At 46.0% G+C, this 11,732-nt stretch overlaps 1 protein-coding gene across 1 annotated transcript in view; it reads left to right on the top strand.

The window, feature by feature from the left end:
• The first annotated feature begins 2,443 nt into the window (after window positions 1–2,443).
• The window catches only part of Muc13 (mucin 13, cell surface associated), an 18,726-nt gene continuing 9,437 nt past the window's right edge, over window positions 2,444–11,732 (top strand). The window contains exons 1-5 of the mRNA XM_028752278.1: window positions 2,444–2,828; window positions 5,031–5,159; window positions 6,291–6,397; window positions 7,421–7,476; window positions 9,499–9,668. Of these exons, the coding sequence (XP_028608111.1) occupies window positions 2,444–2,828; window positions 5,031–5,159; window positions 6,291–6,397; window positions 7,421–7,476; window positions 9,499–9,668 (847 nt within the window). The remainder of the gene's footprint in view (window positions 2,829–5,030; window positions 5,160–6,290; window positions 6,398–7,420; window positions 7,477–9,498; window positions 9,669–11,732) is intronic.

Genomic DNA, 11,732 nt, shown 5'->3' with positions numbered 1-11,732 from the left:
CAGTCTCAGTAGCTGAGGACAGGAAGTGGATCTTGTACACTTTCCGCCTGTCCCACCTAGAAATGTCATAAGTACTTTCTGGACAATGAGGACATGCTCAGATGATATCCTAAGCCCCCTCATCAGGAACCATTTGCCAGCGTTTTGCTTCCCCTGAGCACTAGGGCTCCTCTCTCCCATGGCATCTAGTGGGACCCAACATCTCATACTTAATACTTCCATCTGTCAGAAGCATTTTATTGTGGCTTTCAGCTAGCACTAGGTACCATATGCTGGGGACAGATGGTGGTCCTGGAGTGTTCTCCAGAAAAGAGCCCATAGAGACAACATTTCTTTTTTTTCTCATTTAAGTCAATAGGTGGCACCCTATAGGTGCTCTGTAGCTGTAGGGCTATTATTGTTGTGTTGGTTAGAAAGCAGCTCTCAGATCTGAGGGAGCAGAAAGATGGAAGCTGGGGCTGGAGAGATGCCTCAGTGACTAAGAGTGTTTACAGCTCTTGTAGAGGACCTGGGCTTACCTCCCAACTGCAACTCCAGTTGTATTGGATCGAATACCCTCTTCTGACCTCCATAGGCTCATGCATGCCTCTCCACAGGCCTCTGGCAAAGTTGTAGTTAAAACAGTGACATGGTCTCAACCAATATCCACGGGCTCTTCACATGTGGACGGACATTCGTGTCTGCCTCACAGGGTCACATCAGGCATAGGGTAAAGCCTCGATAAATGAGAAAGTCCCAGGAGAACAGTGGTGGGCCACATGTGACTGTAGCCAGCTAGTGACTATTTTCCTGGCGATGGAAGAACAACTGCTTATCTCTTTGTCTCTTCTGAGCTACTAGCAGCCAAGCCCTGTCCAAGGAGAAGAACCAAGCCTTGCCTGGAGCATTATGGGGGAATGGGAGTGAATGTTAGCATTCTGTATCACAGGGCTTGTGAGTGACTTCCTCTCTACAAAGGTTTTCATTTAATACTTTGTATAATCTGTTGTCAATATCAGTTCTTAGAGACAAGAGGAGTTCTAGGGAATGGGTCACTAAGTGGTTGACTAAAGGGCAGTCTTCCAAGCTTCCTGGGGAGTTCTAGGAGTGGTAAACGCAGCTTTGATGGCTATCGTAGTCTTTAGGACAAGGACCATTTGGGCAGTGGTGGCGCACGCCTTTAATCCCAGCACTTGGGAGGCAGAGGCAGGCGGATTTCTGAGTTCGAGGCCAGCCTGGTCTACAGAGTGAGTTCCGGGACAGCCAGAGCTATACAGAGAAGAAAAAAAAAAGGGAGGGGGGACTATTTTTTTATCTTATCCTCTCAAAGTAGATTGGTCTAGAGAAATGCACTAGAAAACAACAAACAAAAACACTGGTCCAGCACTCAAAAAGATTGTGAATTTCAGGCCAGCTAGACTGAAATAGCAAGATCTGTCTCAAAAAAACAAAACCAAAACATGGAAGAACTATAATCAGCACTCAGTGAAGTGTTTCTATATAATTATTTTTTTTTTAAGACCACCTTCTAAGGTCTCCTTCAACAGAGAAAACTGCCCCAATATGGACAATCGGGCCTGTTTCCTTAAAATGTAGAAAGTGCCAAAAAAGTCACTTCCTGGTGGTAACAGCGCCACCTTGTGGCACTTTCAATTGTCTTCCTCTGAATTTCCTGGGAATTTATTAAACTCAGTTTCCCAGATATAGATGTAAATTTTGCGATTTCTTAGTACTAATCTATTTTTTTGTAAATTGAGATAGAGTCTCCAGTATCTCAGGCTAGCTTTGAACTTGATAGGTAGCAAAGGATGTCTTTGACGTCTTGAGCCTCTTGCCTCTGTCTCCAAAGTTCAGGTACTTATCTCAACATTTTTTTTTTTTTTGTTTTCGTTTTCATTTTTGCGACATGGCCTCACGTAGCCCAGGCTTGCCTCCACAGGCATATAGCACCACTCCTGACTTGATACTCTTTATAAATGTTATCACCTCAGCTCTCCGCTCAGCTCTCCACAGGCATTATTAAGCTACATTAAGTGTCATAGTTTTCAATAACATTTTCCATTTTTGTCTGTTTATTTTTTTATTTTGTTATGCTTAGAAGGAGTCATGTGTTTCTACTTTTAACATAATCATATAAATTACTTTTCCCAGAAAAATCCCAAGTTGAGTTGTGATTAGAATCGACAGTACTTGCTATTATTTATCTAACACACTGTCCTCTGACATTTGGCTTCCTTGTTCCCTTAAACAAAACCACCACAGCCTCTGCCTCAGGTATTGCCAATGATCCACCTAAGAATTTAGCCAATGAGACAGTTCAATTCTGTCCTCTGTGACAGCTAAGTCTGACAAAAAGTCTGGGACAATTCAGACAAATGGTAATTCACCTCAGCCACCTGGGACAAATCAGTCTCCTAGTGGTACTAGCTCTTCCACAGGGACTAGCAGCACTAACTCTCCCATTATGGGACCAACTCTGTCCACAGGATCAGCTACCACCAACACGGGATCAACCAACTCCACCACGGGATCAACTAACTCCACCACGGGATCAACCAACTCCACCACGGGGTCAACCAACTCCACCACGGGATCAACTAACTCCACCACGGGATCAACCAACTCCACCACGGGATCAACCAACTCCACCACGGGATCAACTAACTCCACCACGGGATCAACTAACTCCACCACGGGATCAACTAATGCCACCACGGGATCACCGACCCCCACCGTGGGATCAACTAACTCCACCACGGGATCAACTACGCCCACCGGAAATTCATCTCAGACCTCTGGGACAGCTCAGCCTGCCAGCTCTTCCACGGTGACTAGCAGTAGTGGCACAGGTAAGAGTGGTCCCTGAAAGTCTCCTCAGTGGGGTGCACAGCAAAGAGGTCTGTGATGTGTCAGTTGGTCTGTTGAGGAAGCGGGTTGGCTGGGGGAAAAAGTTCAGTCATTGCCGGAGGAACCCCGACGTGAGCACTCAGCTATATTCTTTCCCTTCCTGCCCCTTAAGCTACTTGCCTACTGTGGACGGTGTTCTTATAAGTTTGGTCTTTTGTGAGAGCTACCCGTAGGAGAGCCGGAAGTAGCTTCGGGTTCTCTGAAACACACAGGTTAGACTAAGCGCTGGCTTCTCAGCCACACTGGTCCTTAAGGAAGAAATCAGCTCTGCCCTGGAATCAGTCAGGATGGTGGTTGATCACAATTCCCAAACTAAGTCAAGCCTTTGAAATTCAATTCAAATCTAATTGAAAGAAGCCAAACAATGACTGTCTGCAAACAGTTGTGTCAGCACAGCTTACACAGAACAAAGGGGTATGCAGTTAAAACTAGCGTCCTTTTCCCCTGAACCCCATGGTCCTTGGAGAACCCTAGAAGCGACCTCTACTGCCAGTTCCTTGTGTCCCCCTCCAGAGACAACCTAAGCAAACTTATCAAGTACATCTGCTTTCTCATCACAGAGGAGCGTGTTACACATACTGTGTCTTAAAGTGAGCTTGTTGAACCAGGTGAAGTGGCACACGCCTTAACTCCCAGCACTCAGGAGACAGAGGCCAGCCTGGTCTACAGAGCAAGTTCCAGGACAGCCAGGGCTACACAGAGAAACTCTGTCTAGAAAACCCAAACCAAACAACAAATAAACAACCTTTTTGAGCTTGGGAGGCAGAGGCAGGTGGATTTCTGAGTTCAAGGCCAGCCTGGTCTACAGAGTGAGTTCCAGATAGCGAGGGCTATACAGAGAAACCCTGTCTCGAAAAACCAAAAAAAAAAAAAAACCGAACTCCAGATTTTGTGGAGATGAGGAAAATGGTGAACCAGTAGCTGAGGCTCAGCGGTAGAGCACTTGCCGAGCACTCGTGAGGGCCTGGGATCACTCCCCAGTCCTGAAAAAAGGAAAGAAGGCAGGTAGGCCAACCAAGATCACATTTGCTCATGTATAGAATGTTTTTCCTCCAATCTCACCAATTTCCTGGCAATGGGGACTGAGCCATGTGTGTCCAACCCAGGAGTCTAGGTCAGGGTGCAAGATCCATTGTAATATTTCCTTGTTCTGAATCCTCCCTTGCAGAGTCAAGGGTGCAGTATGTCCTTGCTGCTGCCCCTAGAAAGCTGCTACTGGGTTGCTCAGGCCTTTCTACCCTGAATGTAGCTGATTTCACAAGAAGCTAAGCGGGATGGACTCGGTCCATACTTGGACGGGAGGAAGTTCACTGGGTCAATCTGCATTCTTCTTAATTGTTCCCTTTCTTCCTTGGTTCTTTATTTCTTTTGAGACAGAGTCTTCTTCCATAGCCCTGGCTGGCCTGAAACTTACTCTATAGACTAAGCTGGTCTCCTAGAGATCCAACAGCATCCGCCTCCTGGAGGCTGGGATGAAAGGCAGGTGCTACCATGCCTGGCTTTCTCTCCCTTTCTCGGTGGATGTGTGACAGCTCTGCTCCTCAGAATATGACATCTAGTTCCCCTTTGGAACTCCTTGCTGTCCTGCCCTGTATGGTGATTGCCACACTATTCTGTAAAAAGCTGCTTTATTTAAAAAGGGTTTAGGGAGCCTTACTTAGTGTTCGGGAGCAGGCACTGATGCCCTCGACATCTGAAGAGCCTCCACTCCTTACAAGTAGAAAGCTTCTCTTCTTTCACAAGCAGGGATCTAAGAAAGCAGATTGGTGGCAACCGCTAACCTTCACTGTCAACATGTACTCAGCCCCCAAACCATAGCGTTGCTCTTCCCCAGAGACGGAAGCAAACACTCTGTTTCCAGGTCTTCTAAAGATGTACTAATGACGTCATACAATAAGGGAACAGAGGCCAGGTGTGGTGGTGCACACCTTTGATCCCAACACTTGGGAGGCAGAGGCAGGCAGACCTCTGTGAGTTCAAGGCTAGCCTGGTCTGCATAGGAAGTTGCAGGACAGCCAGGGTGAGACTGTGTCTCAAAAGAAAAGCAAGCATGTCCAGAAGGAGGGCGTGAAGAGTGAAAGAGATTCCCCAGGAGTTATTTGCTGAGTTCTGTGGAGTTGTAATAGCTTTCTCCTCCATCTAAGGTTCCGGTGATCCTTGCAACCCTAACCCCTGTAAAGGAGCTGCTGCCTGTGTTAAGCTGCATAGTGAGAGCTTCTGCTTGTGTTCAGAAGGAAATTACTACAACACATCTTTGTCATCATGTATGCAAGGTAAGTTACAAAGGATAACCAAGGCCAGATCCCCTGAAAACTGACTACAAAATAAGAACTTGTCTACTGTGTACAACTGCAACCATGGGGCGCTCAGGCAGAAGGTAGCAGGCTGTGAGCTTGTCCTGAGCTGTCAGAACTCCAGAAATGGACTTCGAAAGTGCCTTGGTGCGAGCTGGGCTAGGTCACCCCGTGCTACAAAACCCAAAGCCTGCTTGCTTGCCTTCTAAATCAGTGGTTCTCCTCCTGGAAGCTGAGACACAGGGGTCACCTAAGACCACCAGAAAATATGGATATTTACATTATAATTTATAATCGATGCAAAATTACAGTTATGAAGTAGCAACAAAAAAAAAAATTATGGTTGGGATCACCACAACCTGAGGAACTGTATTAAAGGGTCACAGCGTTACAAAGGTTGAGAACCAATGTTTTTATTAGTAGTAGTAGTATTTATTTTATGTATGTGAATACACTGTAGCTATCTTCAGACACACCAGAAGAGAACATCAGATCCCATTACAGATGGTTGTGAGCCACCATGTGGTTGCTGGGAATTGAACTCAGGACCTCTGGAAGATCAGTCAGTGCTCTTAACTGCTGAGCCATCTCTCCAGCACAAGAAACAATGGTTTAAATGATTTTTTTTTGTTCTGCTTTATAAGTAGAAAATTACTTTTCTTGCTACAGCAGGTCAGTAGTATAGAAAGCAGATGGGCTATGTTGTCCACAATAGTTAGAGATATGTCCCCCAAAGTTTGCATTTTTAGCACTAATAATCTGATTTCTGGGCATCTGCCCTATGTAAATGATGCCCCCAAAGTCCTTCCATTTTAAATAGTATGCACTAAGTTCAAGAATAAAAAAATAAGCCAGAAACAGTAGCACATTCCTTTAATTACAGCACTTGGGAGACAGACCAGGTGGTTCTCTGTGAATTTGGAGCTAGCCTGGTATACAAATGGAGTTCCAGATTAGCCTGTGGACAGGACTACACGTGTTTGGGGGTGGGGGGAGGATGCAAAGGAAAAGAAAGAGAGAAAAAAGAAGAAAAGTAACACACTTTAGACACAAATTTGCAATGGCCCTATTAACATTAAATAGTTCAGAAAGAGTTTGCCTGATTTTCAGGAAAGACATTCCCTGGAGAGATATCCATGACTGCAAATAAAACAGATGACTTGGAAAATAAAAACTCTGTAGGCTATCAAGATTTGCACAACAATGTTGTCAAGTTTGTAAGTATTTTCCCACTTTCTTGTCTATGAAGTATCTTCCTTCTCAGCTGGACCAGCAAAGCATGGGACTGGTCTTCATGTGGCCACATGACACAGTTGTGCCTTTTGTTGGAAAAGTGAAATGTACCCCTCTTGGTGGGCAGGTAGCTCCCCAGGGAATCTTGGGTTTCCATATGGTTGTGCCCCTGAGACAGAGTGCCCAACATAGCCATGCCGTGCCTCCAGAAAGTAGGTAGCCTTGGGACACTGCTCCAGACCTGCCAGTTACAGAAGCTATCAGTGTGGTTTTAAACAAAGAGCTCTAACAGTGTCCTTTGAAATAAATTATTTTGCCAGGTGTGGTAATGCACATCTTTAATCCCAGCAGAAGGTGGAGACAGGTGGATTTCTAAGTTTGAAGTCTACAGAATGAGTTCCTGGACAGCCAAGGTTACACAGAGAAACCCTGTCTCAAAACCACCCCAGAGAGAGAGAGAGAGAGAGAGAGAGAGAGAGAGAGAGAGAGAGAGAGAGAGAGAGAGAGAGAGAGAGCTAGGAAACTCTCTATATCGTTCAGCCAGCCAGAGCTTAGTCAGAGGCATCCGGGAGGTGGTGGTCAAGCATTCTTACAGTTTCAAAGAGTGTTTTTGTTTATTTGGTTTTTTCTCTTTTTTTTCTTTTCTCTCTCTCTCTCTCTCTCTCTCTTTCTCTCTCTCTCTCTCTCTCTTTTTGTTGTTGTTGTTGTTTTTCGAGACATTCAGGAGTTGGCTTTCCTTCCACCTTGCTGGTACATGGTCTCTTGTTTCTGCCACACTTTGTATATTCCAAGTTAGCTGGCCTTCCAACTTCCAACTTTCTCTGCATCCCATCTTGACATAGGAAGGGAGGGAGGGGGAGAGAGGGAAGAAGGAAGAAGTGAGGGAGTGAGGAGGAAGGAAAGGGGAAGAAATGGAGGAAGGGAGAGAAAAAGAAAGAAGAAATGTTTAAACCTGGAATAAAATTTAAATTTCTTCCCCTTGTTATTACGTCTGTTTTCCTCCACAGTTTCAAAACGTATTTAATGAGCCTGACTATGGACAGACTGTAATTCTTAAAGTGAGGTAAGTTGGCTGTGGACCAGTGGGGTGCTTTGGAGGCAGCCTGTCTTTGCTTCACTTCTGCTCGAGCTCCCCATGCCATCAGCCATCTTGTGTTAAGTGATAAGTCAAGAAGAAATAGCCATGGGGCTGGGGAAGTGGCTCAGCTGGTAAAAGGTTTGCCCCACAAGCTCAAGGAACTGAGTTTGGATCCCCAGTACCTACATAAAACGCCTCACTCAGTGGCCCAGTGCTTGGGGAATGGAGACAGTGGGCTTTCTGGAGCTCACTGGCCAGCCACACTAGTCAAATTGGTGAGCTCCAGATTCAGAGAGAGACTTAGTCTCCTAAGGTAGACTATCCCTACCTCTTCACTGGTGGGCCTCCACTATGTAAGGCCATGGTGTTCCAGAATGGGGTTTGCTAACGTCATCAAGGATAAAGGCTACCCTAGGGGACAACAGGAGAATTTAGGAGACAATGAGAGGGCAAAACTGGCTACTGTGATCAAAAATGCTTAGTGATCCAGGACAAAAACAAATACAACACACTTAAATATAGGGAGACAGCTCTTGTAGCTGACAGGAACATCATCTTTCAGATTGCTTCTGCTGGCTGAAAGGGAGATAACAGCCTGTGCTCATGAACTACTGAGGTACTGTGTGAAAGCCACAGGCTACAGCACTTGCCTGCTGCTAGCTGACAGGTGTCTTAGCAGGTTTGGCATGGCCAAGGAATACAAAGGCAAGTGGAGGTACATGGAGAAGAACACATCATGGAAAACCCTGGTGGTCAGCCAAGGCCTTCACTCACCCGCCATTGGATGCCACTTGCCAGAATGGCAATCGGTAATAAAGAAAGGAGCTATGGCTAGAGGCTTATCTGCCCATCGATCACAGTTCCAGGGGACTCCTGGTCATGATCCAGTGAAGCACATAGGGAGCACATCACAGGACAGAATGTTTCAGATTGTATAAGGGAAGAAGATAAAGATGCTTATAAAAACAGTTCTTCAGTGGGTGAAGGCACTTGTGACCAAATTCAGTAACCTGGGTTTGATCTCCAGAGTTCTAGAAAGTTGTCCTCTGAACTTCATATGTGTGTGTGCGCTGCAGCACTCAGGGACTCTCACACCTGCACATGTGTATACACACACACACACACACACACACACAAGAAGAAGTGGCTAGCCAGAGTACTGCAGCGAGGGACCCATGTGACTCAGTGGTGCCTCTAAAATCCTACTGACTGCAGCCAGGGTAAGCAGGCTGTGGTCTGAGAAGGAAAGCTGTTGATGGTTGCACAGCATCTTGTTCACATGGACCAAGCCTTTGTATGGACCAGTTTGGTTAGATCCTTTGGTTGTAAACTATACCTGACTTGAGAGCTCCAAGTACCCTCCAAAAGAATGTTGTTTTGGGACTGGAGAGATGGCTCAGCAGTTAAGAGCACTGACTGATCTTCCAGAGGTCCTGAGTTCAATTCCCAGCAACCACATGTTGGCCCACAACCATCTGTAATGGGATCTGATGCCCTCTTCTGGTATGTCTGAAGACAGCTGTGGCATACTCACATACATAAAATAAATAAATAATTCTCGAAAAAAAAAAAGGAATTGTTGCCGGGCAGTGGTGGTGCACGCCTGTAATCTCAGCACTTGGGAGGCAGAGGCAGGTGGATTTCTGAGTTCAAGGCCAGCCTGGTCTACAGAGTGAGTTCCAGGACAGCCAGGGCTACACAGAGAAACCCTGTCTCAAAAAACCAAAAAAAAAAAAAAAAAAAAAAAGGAATTGTTTTCATTATCATTTTCTCTGAGCACACATCAAATAAAAGCCAGCAGGCTGAAAACATGACACTCTGTTTCCCCCGGGGGCCTCCATACGTGGTCTACAGCTGTGGAGATAGGACCGTGGTCTACAGCTGTGGAGATAGGACAGTGGGTCAGGGCTAGAGCACACACAGCCGACTTGGGCATCAGGGAGGTTCAGGTCCTATTTGTTGACTCCTCAGTGTGATTTATCCATTGTATCCCTATTTCTCTTTTAGCACAGCCTCTTCACTGCCAGCAAGATCTGTGATGCGTGATGCTGGAAAGACGAAGGTCTTTGTATCAGTAGTAAATATATTTGAAGAACACACAACTAAAACTGAAGAAACTGTATCTGAGTTGATCAACAAGACAGCTGAGAATGATCCGGATATAGACGGATATGTCGGTAAGTACTAAGTGATTTTACTTAGTTTACTTAAAGATCTAACTTTCAAGTCAGGAGATTGATTGCTGTCTCCAAGCCTTCCCCCAAAGCCTCTGTGTGTTTTCGCATGCATGTGCATGCATGCGTGCGTGCATTCATGTGTGTGTGTGTGTGTGTGTGTGTGTAAGTCAATCACTGCAGGTATTGTCCCCCAGGAGCCATCTACCTGAGTTCTGGTCATCTCCCTGGGGCTGGGATCCCCTGATGCTAATCAGGAGTCCCACACTGAGCCACCTCCCAGAAGTCTAGCTTTTTAAAACAGGGTCTCATCTCACTTAACTCTGATCTCACTGATTAGGTTAGGCTGGCTGGCCAGTGAACCCCAAGGTCCCTCTATCTCCACTTCTTCAGAGCTAGAGTTACAAGTGGGAACCACCACGCCTGCCTTTCTTTCTGTGGTTGCTTGAGATTGAACTCGGGGTTCTCATGCTTAGACAGCAGCACTTTATTGACTGAGCCATCCCCCCAACCCCCGAGTTTTGTTTTCGTATCATGTGTTATGTGTTAGGACCTAGAGCATAAATATGTTGAGACAAAGCTCTGCTATAGGGCCTACCGCTGCTCTCCACAGATGCTACCACTGCTCTCCACTGATGCTACCGCTGCTTTCCACTGATGTATTTCCTGGGCTCAAAATTTTGTCTAGAGTGGCAGTAGCCTCTGTGCCCTGGACCCTGTGTTGTTTTGGGCTAGGTAGGACTTGGCACACACAGAAGAAGTTGAGAGTCCCCATCAGCATGGGCACTGACCACGGGTAATCATCAGCTAAGAACAACTTATCCGTTTCTCAGGATAATCTTGGGGACACCCCAGCCCCAACTACAGTTTTCTCATTTCTCCATGCCTGAGTAATTGCTTCGCTTATAATCCCTCGTTTTCAGAGCTGAAACTAGTCAGTATCCACTCTGAAATGTGGTTTTTGGACCACCTCCCTGAACACGTCCCTCCATTCTGAAACCGGTCATGTGCAATTATGTAGATTAACCTAGTAAGCTGACATCCAGAGATAACCAAAGCAAACTGCCCCAGATGGAAGCCAATGCCTCAGCACCAGAGGAAGTCACCTTTTGCTGCTCTTCAAGTCTGGTCACAAAAATATATTCTCTTTCTCTAGATTTTGAATTGCAGGTGTGCTGGATAGTTTTATGTCAACTTGATCAGAGCTAGAGTCATTGTATGCATTTAAGATGTGCAATATGGACGGGTGGTGGTGGCACACGCCTTTAATCCCAGCACTTGGGAGGCAGAGGCAGGTGGATTTCTGAGTTCGAGGCCAGCCTGGTCTACAGAGTGAGTTCCAGGACAGCCAGGGCTACACAGAGAAACCCTGTCTTGAAAAACCAAAAAAAAAAAAAGCAGGCCAAGTAAGCCAGTAAACAACACTCCTCGGTGTCCTCTGCATCAGCTCCTGCCTCCAGGTTTCTGCTGTGCTTAAATTTCTGTCCTGACTTCCTTTGATGATGAGTTGTGACTTGGAAGTGTAAGCCAAATAAACCCTTTCCTCCTCAGCTTGCTCTTTGGTCATAATGTTTCATCACAGCAATAGAAACCCTGACTAAGACAGAAGTATTTTCAAGCCAAGTGGGTTAGTTACAGCTTGGGCTCTTTATTAGAGAGTATACCACTTTTCTAACTCCTTCTATCCTCTGCCCCAGGCCATTCTCAGACTCACCCTCTTATCTCCAGCACTTACAATCCACACCCAGACTAGCATTCTTCGAAGGCTGTTCTCTCATGGCAAGTTCCTGCTTAGCATCTTCCAGAGGACTCTCTAGCCTAGGAAGAAAAGCCAAGGGCTGGAGAGATGGTCAGCGGGTTAAGAACACTTGTTTAATTGTGAAAACCGAACTGGAGGTTGAATCTCATCAACCGTGTCAGGTGCCCAGCAAATGCCTTTAACTCCAGCTCCAGAGACTCTGACACCTTCTTCTGAACTCTGTGGGAACATGCACACATGGCATAACACACACATTCTCTCTCTCTCTCTCTCTCTCTCTCTCTCTCTCTCTCTCTCTCTCTCTCTAT

Source organism: Grammomys surdaster, unplaced genomic scaffold (genome assembly GCF_004785775.1).
Source record: "Grammomys surdaster isolate TR1022 unplaced genomic scaffold, NIH_TR_1.0 125889, whole genome shotgun sequence".
Lineage (NCBI taxonomy): Eukaryota > Metazoa > Chordata > Mammalia > Rodentia > Muridae > Grammomys > Grammomys surdaster.
This window is presented reverse-complemented; position numbering and strand designations above follow the sequence as displayed.